The following is a 9,364-nucleotide window of genomic DNA, read 5'->3' as shown; positions in this document are numbered from 1 at the left end:
TCAGCCGTTTCCCTGCGTTTCCCCCTCGCTCGCAGCCGCTCTCTCGGCGGTCTTCATCCAGACAAGCAGATCCCTACGTTGGCCGGCGTCAGTCCTCTATCTAGCCTCCTGCTATCCCTTCTTCCTTCCGCTATTGGCGGAGCCATGGACCACGAGATGGCGGAAGCCACGGATGAAGTGTTTGTCTGCTTCGAGGTCGATCTGGACTACGAATTCGACGCGCCAAGGTACTTCGACCTCGGCCGGGAGGAGACGCCGGCGGAGGCCCGGGCGGCGGAGCTCTGGTTCGATACCGCTGGAACCTACCCTCCCTCTCGTACGTATCGTTTACCGGATGTGCGAAACCCTCGTAGTTTGATCCGTTTCTCGTTTCTTGGCGGCTTTTGGTTCTTTCCATATGCTGCTTGGTCAGTTCTATCGATTGATGTGAATGACTCTCTTGCCAATGATGTGATGATAGCTGAAATAACTTAATCTGGGAGTTGTAGGTTGTCGAGCTTCATCAGAGTTTGGCATGTATTGGGGGGTTTTCCTATTGATCCCAGCTTTTGATCTACTTAGAACATTTCAAGGATATCATAGATGCACTTAGGAAAACCTCCCTAATAGTTATGTTTAACATGACCAAGAGCCAGAGAGTAGATGGAACAATAGTTTTGCTTATGGCTGGAATCCCATTAGCATTATGAGAAGGATTTTTGTCTTTGTTTGTTGACATTTAGTTTACTTCCTAATGAACCCATCTAAATCGGATACAACGATAAACTTATCTGAGTGTTCCACTTTCAATATGACATGGTTATGCGTTTGAGTCGGGAATGGCACATTTATGTTTATGCTAGCTGAATAACATGTAGGCTTCCTTCGAACAATAACCATATGTTTAATTTGTTTTTTATTGCAAAATTTTCATTTATATTTTTTGTGGCAGAAAGCAAGTGTAATTACATCTGGACAAAGATTTCTCATGTCTCTTCTTTGAAGATAAATTTGTTCAAAGATTTCTCATGTCTGTTTGGTGCCAAGTTTAGTGATCATTTCCTAATCCTTATACCCGATGCTCAAAATCTAAAAGAGAGCCAATCTCTGGGAGAAGTTTACATCATCTGGTTCTATATTTCACAATTTACTGACATAGCATGAGAACAACTATCTGGATTAGCTTTGTCAATCCTTTTCCTCTTTTAAGTTCCAGGAGTCCATATGTTTGGTTAGTCCCACAAACATTATTTCATTATTTGATTCTGATTAAAGAAATATCGCCTTCACATGAATTTTTGTTTTCTTTGTTTACCTTTGTATTGCATTGCTCTTCATATGCATCATTCTTAGAGAAGCACTAGAGCATCCATCACTATCTTCAAAGTTGCAAAGGATAAGTTTTGACAGACAATAGTTGTTTATCATATTCAACTCTGTGTGGTATGATTATTATTTATTTTCAATAAATATATTATAATTATCTTTTGATGAATTAGACTTCATCATTTTCCATTATCTTCTCTTTCTAACATTTATTGCTTTAAATTATTATGATTTATTTAAACTTCTTTAGCTTTTGCAGTTGAAACTCCCAAAGTGATTTTGGCACTTTTAAAATAATCAAAATTTCTGTAAATGAATCTCCATGGTTTGGGCTTATCTTATGACCAATTGTTTATATCTTCAGTAAAGCATTTGATTTAATTATTCCCTGTCTATTTTCCTTGATCATGACAGCCATAAAAAAATTACAGCACCTTTTGTTGTAAGCCTTCTTCATGAGCATTTTGCTGCTGCTTGGTTTTATTCACAAAGATCTATGATACTACTTTACCTGGAGATTTTTCATTCTTTCATAGCTTGATCATATCATTTTGTCTTTTCAATTATTTAATGAATTTGCTCTTAGATCATTAACTACTCAAAATGCTTGGTTCAATTTTTAGTACAACTGATCACTAGCATCATTGTCTTTTGAGCAGTATGTGTTTCATGCATGTTCCAGAGGTATATTCTGCTTATTTTCTCTTAAATATCTTCAATTTCATATCATATTTTGGTTCTGTAAAAGACTGTGTATGATTTTTCAATACAAGTTCCTTCTGTAATGTGTCCATTATTGTATATTTTCATCTCTCTCTCTATTCTCTAATTGGTACCATAAAGTTTTATATGTGATTTTTTGGTTCCATATCTTTCTTTTCAGCTTTGATAGCAAAGTTAATTTTTCAAAAAGATACCAATGTAGCAAATACAAGTACTGCTCCGAATCTTGAAGATTTGGTGTATACAAATCCTGAGGCTGCTCATGCAGATGCTGCCGCTCCTGGATTCTCTATAGTTCAGGAAATGGAGAAAGGTACTTCTATCCATGAATGCTTGTAGTTAGGATTTACAAGTATTCTAGTTTTCTTTCTTTTCAAAGGCTATGCTTTTTTAGCCGCTCGTTGACAATTTATGGTATTTAAAATTACTTTACAAGACTATGAGAACTTTAAAGAATTTATAGTAGAGGATATAAACAAAAAACTATGTTATTAGTATAGCATTAGAACTTGAATATAAGTAGTTAAGTACACACCTCAATATTTAATATACACATTAAATGTGAGTGGACAGATTGAAGTAGTAAGAAAGAATAATGATTAGTCTCATGATCATCACATTGGTATTTTACAACTTCAAAAAAAGGAGATATTAATTTGACTGGTTCATTTGATTATCCCTAGTTTTCATGTTAACAATTTAGTTAACATAATCATGCTCCCATTGTTTTCTTTATTTTATTAGTTATCAGTATGCTTAATAAGATGTTTTAATGTTTGTCCTGTAGGATGTACATTCCACAGCTCTATACTGCAAGGTGTATCAAAAGGTGATCATATATCTACCGTTAATAATTGTTTCTCAAAAAGATCAACTTTAATGAAGCCTACTGCAAGTCAATTGGCCAAAAAAAAATGGCCACGTGAAGTGAAGTCAATCAGCAGGTAGGCTCTCTATTGATGTTTACATGTCAGTTTGAAGTAATTTGCAATATTATAGTCCAGAGTCATCATTGATTTTCCTTTACTACTCTGTTAACTATGACACTCACCTTTATACAAGATTCAACCTTTTGCTTCTTCTCACTCTTAATACCCATTGGTCTCTCAAGTATTCCTTCTTATGTTCTGATTATTCTTTATGGTATAAATTTCTGTAATAATCCTTTTCCTTGTCATCTACTGTATATCTCAGACTATATCCCTCAGTGCAAGATAAGTTTCAATTTGTATTTCTTCCTTCCTCAGGCTGCAGAAGCCCTTAGAAGTTAAAAGAGAACAGAGATTTGAAGATTCAAATGATTATATTCATCAAGCTGCCAAAAGGCAGAGATTGGAAAAAGGACATTGCTGCAAGGTGCTATACAATTTTCCTTTTTTTTTACAAATTCATTCTTAATATGCTTTCAGATAAATTACCAAAATGACATCATGATAAATTACCAAATTCATTCTTTCCCTTGCTTTATATATATATATAATAAGACTTTCAAACGTACTCTACATATAAATTTTTGTTAGGTCTTTCTATCTCTCTTAAGTACACATAAATTTATTCAGAAGAAACAATAACCAATGAAAAGTTCCAGGAGGTAATTTTTTTCCCATACCTCATCTAGTCCTATAAGTTTATAACTAAAGCAGACAGTTCTGGTTCATCCTGAATGGTCTAATGTTGTTTCTCATAGGATCTTGTTGTTTTGGAGAACCTTTATGTTCTTATTCTATGCTTTCTCTATACCATATTGTACTATTTAGTAATGCTAAAACTTCATCTTTGAGGTGCTATGAAATAAATTAAATTTTATATTGGAATTAACTTTTGGTAAAGGAAAAAAACGCTACTCTTAGAACTTTAATCTTATCGGTTGCAACTCAACAAATTATTTTTGACTGTCACCATGTTAGTTACTGACATAAAATTCAAACCTTTCAGCTTGGTAATTACTGTTGTTGAAAACAGGTCTGGTATTCTAGAATTAGAACACGTTTGTGATGGGGGAATGGACAATCTAGTGCATTTAGTGATTGGTCTCTTCTCATCTTCTGTTTAATCACTGCTCATAAATTAACCAGCAGCTTTCATATCCACCACATTTTCTTCCCTGTATTACTAAATTATGCTGTCAGGATTGGTATATCCTTCTGATCTTTGTGTAGTTGTTTCTGATAAAATAGAGCTATATATTTTTCGACGGGATGTATAAAATAGATAAATATCAAGACTTGTTGATTTTGTTACATACTTCAATATGATTCCTTTGGTTTTGTTAGTGAAATATTTATGTAAGTGTGATATGTAGGTGTTAAGTGGTATGTTTCCAATAAAGTTTTTATATTCTTTGCAGGTTACTGATGCAAAGCAGCAAATCAACTTGTTTCACAAAGTCCCAGAAAAGGTAATTCTTTTGCTGCAAAGCCTGATATGGTCCTTTGAGTTATGAATTTTAATGTCTTCTTAAACCCTGGCTCGAACAGCTGATGTTTGCCTCATTTGGGTGTGTGTGTGTGTATTCTTTCATTGTGGCAAAGACATGCTTTTGGATAATGATTCTTGTTTCCCAAAATATTTTGATGTCTAAGATGTATTTTTAATGTATCCTTAACTTCTTATCCTTATTTAGTAAGTATCTTCTTAAGATGTATTTGATTTTATTGCATTTTGTGGATATCCAGAAAAATGGGCTCTCTGATGCCAATAATCAACTTCCTAGATTGAGGCTCACAATACCCAGGGAGCCTGAGTTAGAAACAGCCAGAAGGGCATTTAGTTTTAGAGCTCAACGGCAAAGGTGATGTACTTGAAATACATTCCATTATTTTTAAATGGAATATTGCATGAATATGTACTGAACTGATCAACAAATCAGGTTGGTTGATGCTAAATGTCTTGTAGAAGGAATGCCACAGTTTACTTCCACATTTAAAGCACACCCTTTAAACAGAAAAGTACGTACCCTAAAATTGTTAAGCAGTAGATATATGAAACAGTTTGTCATGGACTTAGTTGTTTGCAGATTCTTGAGGCTCCTTCGCTGCCCCTTCCTCAGAAGAGCACTCCTAGATTACCCAAATTTAAAGTAGGTACCTGAAATTTGCATTAAGTTGAACTTATTAAATCTTACAATAGTTTTGCAGGATATTTGGCAATTGGAATATTTAATTTTCAAAATCTCATTTTTTCTGCTCCACTTGCTTTTCAGGAATTCAATTTTAGAACTCATAGCAGGGCTCTGCTACACAGTACAACTTCATCAACTTTGGTAGGTTCCATAAATTTAGATTTTTGTTCTCTTATGAAATCCTATACTGTTCATATGTGCTGGAAAATATCAACTGAGTTCTTTTAGTTTTAAGTTATCTAAGCTTTGGAATGATAATAAACTTACTCAATTTAATAGCATACAATATGCCAATCTAAAGAGTAAATCCTATGTATGCAAATACTGCAGACTTCAGGCAGTCATATTCCTACTACTACAGGAGATGTAAAAAGTTCAGTAAGGGCACAATTTCAGACCTCTGGTCACCAGCTACAGCAAAAGTGAGTATTTCAGACTTTTATTAAGAGTCTTCCTTTGTTTTCACAATTTCTTCTGGAATTTTTTTACTTCTGTTCCTTTTCCATTAATGTACCTCTAATAGATTCAAATATGAGATTTTTTTTCTTGATGCTTCAGATAATGCCATGGATTGTGTATGCATAATAAGTGAATGATTGGCAATTTTGTGCGACATCATAAATAAGGACCTTGACACCTCTTGTCACATCTGTGGCAGCCATTATCTGACATGATGTTAGCATAGCAGGCAGACTGTTGGTATGGATGGGCATTAACGTTCTCCGTGACTATGACTTTGACATTTTGATGATTAAGCTTATATTCAGTCCATAGTAGATCCAGAATATATACATGCAATTCAAGTTTTTAGATGTCAGTCAACAACTTATCAGACTGATACAGTACCAATATATTGGCAGTTTGCGGCCTAACTGCTTGATAAACTTAAAAATGAACGTTGAGCAGTAACCCCAACTAGATGTACCATTCTGTTCTTGGTCAGACCAGTAAATACCAAGCTTTATTTGTCCGACCATTATTTATAATTACATACATAAAATAATAGGACATTATGTTCATCAACTATTTGATGAACATAACATTATGAAGGTTTCTCTAGTCCATTATTTTCTTCTTCGGTCACGTAGGTATTCTTTTTGTCAGTGTTCAAAGTTTTAACATCAGTTCAGCATGATCTGTTGGATTCCATTGTCAGAAAATTTATCAAAAAAATTAAAATTTAATAAATATATCATTCTGTCAAAAAAAGAAAACACAATAAAAAACATATATCAAATTGCCAAAAATCCATATGAACAGAAACAAAGTTGGCTCAGGAGGATGATAAATTGAATAAAACATGTTGTAGATGATTTACACTTGCTTGTTGTTGTTGTATGTCGTAGATGATTTAGTTTGGTAGAAGAATTCCATATTAAATGCAAATGTCATGAACAACTATCATACAAAGCATCATTTTCCAAACAAGAAGAGTAATATTAGTACATAAGTAGTATATTTAAAACCTTGAGCTTAATACTATAGATTCTGATGCTTTTATGTGATACATTATGGTTGTCACCATCCTCATCAACGTTCAGAGAATATGGGTGATGCAATTGATGCAACTTTATGTATTTACATAATGTAATGGTATGGTATCATAATGGGAATACCATCTGAATCTTATCGTTGCACTCTACTGTATGCATCATACTCAGAAACACAATCATAGGTAATGGTTTGTATTTGATCTTCTATAACCCAAACTCACTAGATTATGTTGAGGCAATTCCAGATGTGCTTCCATAGCTCTTCCAAGTGGTCTCTTGTTGCGACTTTCCAAACAGAGAATATATCTGCTCAGTTTCATCACTACCTAATGTTTGTTGCTTCACTATAAGTCAGTTGGATTAACTGCTCTCAACTGACTTGGATGTAGGCCCATTTGATCCCAATCCAGATTTGGGCTGGCCAATCATGACTTGGCCATTTTTATAGAATTTGACAGGAACAAAAAATGTGCATGCTGATTATTAGTTTGATTTATGGCTTTATAGTACTGACCTGTATTGTTTATTTTGTGCACACTAGTGAGTGTAAAAGGGATGCTGAAGTTAAAGACATCTCAACAAAATTCAGGCCTCAAGCCTTAAATCAAAAGGTAACCAGTGATTACTGTTTATGTTTTCTGGTTGCACAATAAAGGTTCAGTTAGAAGCTTAGTTTGACCTCTGTATGTATTTCTATATTCTAGTTGTTTTTCTATCCATTAGCTAACTAGAAGCCATGGACGTAACTCTCACGGTAGCTTTATGCTTACATAGTCTATAAAACCCATTTCAGATGCAGAATATAATAATTGGAAACTTAGAAGTTCTTGTTGGTGCTGTTCGACAAGCATCTCTCATCATGTTCTTGTTAAACAGATTCTTGCAAACAAAGGAGACATTGGAGTTTTCCGAAGTACCAAGCGGGATACAACAATACCCAAGGTTTGAGTATTTTGTTTTGAAATATCTAGTAGTTCTTTTGTTTCTTGCTTTGAGTTTGAATTTGTTATTTTGTTTCTTTTTATAGGAATTTAACTTCTTAACAACAAAAAGGTTTCAGCAGAATCCACTAAATGAGCTTTTCAACAAGGTAGATTCATGCACCACAAGAGATGATTTGCTGCTGTACTTAAGTCTGGTCTTTTAAAAATATCTTGATTTATTGAGGATGTATATGTAGCTGAAATGGTTTCTCTGTTATAGCCAATAGATTATTTAATGAATCTGCCTATCTTTCTGACTGCTTACCCCTTATATTGTAGCTCTCCTTGGCTTCTGAAGCACAGAAAGCTACTGCTCAGAGGAAGTTCCCACTGCCAAGTCATTTAGATGCAAAGGTTTCCAACTTGTATTTTAGTCTGTTTAATCTAATAGTATTTCCTTCCAACTGTGCATTTTAATTGCACTAACTTGTATTAAAGTTTATTTACTAGTTCTTGCACTAATTTTGTCAAGGACTCTAAAGAAAACTTGATCAGCGTTGTACACAAATAGCAATGGTATGATATTGTTATGACATCATTGGCTGAATATTTTTGCTTTATTTTATTTACATATTGTAGGTAGGATTGGAATGTTTGCTTTATTTTATGCTTTGAAATAGGATAATTAAGACTATCAGCTTTCAATTGCAGAGGAATTATGTAAGCAATGAAGAAACTTGAGCTTCGGAGGGGCATATACCTTCTCACAGTGAAGTATGACACCAATATTTTTGGTAACTATCTATCCATTGACTTAACCTGCCGTGTCATGCCCAATAACTGCCACCGCAATGAGTTTGAAACCTGAAAGTAGATGCTAAATGCTATCAACTTCAATGTCTCACTGGCATATATTTTCCCCTTGTTCTCATTAGATGAACAATGTTACATATGATAACAGATTATTGAGAATGTCTTGCATGTTCCACTTATATGTTTTTAGGTTTATTGCACTTGCTTAAATATGCAACTGGTTTTAGTCTTTTCTGTCGTGTTTATAGCTACAAACGAGTATAATGATTCATATTTTGAATACCACACTAAATTCATCATTGTTTAATCCCTCATCCATCATTGAATTGTTGCAGATTATTTCATTCAATTTCATGATTATGTTCTAAATCTTTAGGAATAGCATTATTCAGCATCATTATCTAGGACATACTTGGAGAGAAACTAATCTTTCTCATCGTTTGATGCAACAGGAGCCTTGGTAATTTTGTACAGGTTTTATTTGATTTTTCATCCCAAGTGGAGTACACCTCTGCTCATGGTATACAGAATCTGGTAATTGACTCAGCAAACATATGACATTGCTGTTCTGCCATATAGTTTTGATTTGGCAGTCTCATCAGCTTTCTGTTTGCTGAGGGATTACATGCAACAAAGTCGAAACTTACATTATTCCCAAACAGCTAGAGTAGCACAGAACTAAGAGAGGCCCGATCGTCTCTTGTCCACCAAAAGCAAACAGGTCAGAACTGTACAGACTCGCATAAGCTGTAATGTTCTATTTCCTGCATATTTCATGCACAACAAGAGCTTTGAGCTCAGATGTTCATAGTTGAAAATCCTTCTGGCTATGAAGTGGTTTGATACATTGTGTTGCCAGATGAAATTTTTTCATCAGGGGCAATACAGTACCCATTTTACCCAGTTTCTGAAATTTTCCAAAGCTTGTCATCATCTGCATCAACTTGTGTTCCTTCTTCTCTTAATGCACATTAGCGTGTTTTCTG

General features: G+C 34.4%; 1 protein-coding gene across 7 annotated transcripts; it reads left to right on the top strand.

Annotated features, from left to right (window-relative positions):
* LOC103978977 (protein TPX2-like) lies at positions 1–9,364 on the top strand. Of its 7 annotated transcripts, none has more exons than XM_018824605.2 (17): positions 1–316; positions 2,189–2,341; positions 2,816–2,972; positions 3,276–3,384; positions 4,376–4,426; positions 4,704–4,819; positions 4,898–4,976; positions 5,045–5,107; positions 5,231–5,290; positions 5,480–5,571; positions 7,184–7,253; positions 7,519–7,584; positions 7,670–7,732; positions 7,905–7,979; positions 8,098–8,141; positions 8,277–8,339; positions 8,831–9,364. In XM_018824605.2, the coding sequence occupies exons 1-15, from the start codon at positions 145–147 to the stop codon at positions 8,134–8,136; spliced, it is 1,365 nt and encodes a 454-aa protein (XP_018680150.2). In that variant the 5' UTR covers positions 1–144; the 3' UTR covers positions 8,137–8,141; positions 8,277–8,339; positions 8,831–9,364. The 7 variants fall into 7 exon arrangements, with proteins under 7 accessions (XP_018680150.2, XP_018680144.2, XP_064961497.1 ...); XM_018824599.2 differs by having other exon boundaries at positions 8,277–8,359; XM_065105425.1 differs by having other exon boundaries at positions 8,076–8,141.

The sequence above is a fragment of the Musa acuminata genome, chromosome BXJ2-4 (genome assembly GCF_036884655.1).
Source record: "Musa acuminata AAA Group cultivar baxijiao chromosome BXJ2-4, Cavendish_Baxijiao_AAA, whole genome shotgun sequence".
Lineage (NCBI taxonomy): Eukaryota > Viridiplantae > Streptophyta > Magnoliopsida > Zingiberales > Musaceae > Musa > Musa acuminata.
This window is presented reverse-complemented; position numbering and strand designations above follow the sequence as displayed.

Coding starts and splice junctions, on each gene's coding strand:
- LOC103978977 (XM_065105424.1), top strand. CDS start 145: ATGGACCACGAGATGGCGGAAGCCACGGATGAAGTGTTTGTCTGCTTC. Junction 2,342..2,815: donor AGTTCAGGAAATGGAGAAAG/GTACTTCTATCC, acceptor TTTGTCCTGTAG/GATGTACATTCCACAGCTCT. Junction 7,254..7,518: donor CTCAAGCCTTAAATCAAAAG/GTAACCAGTGAT, acceptor CTTGTTAAACAG/ATTCTTGCAAACAAAGGAGA.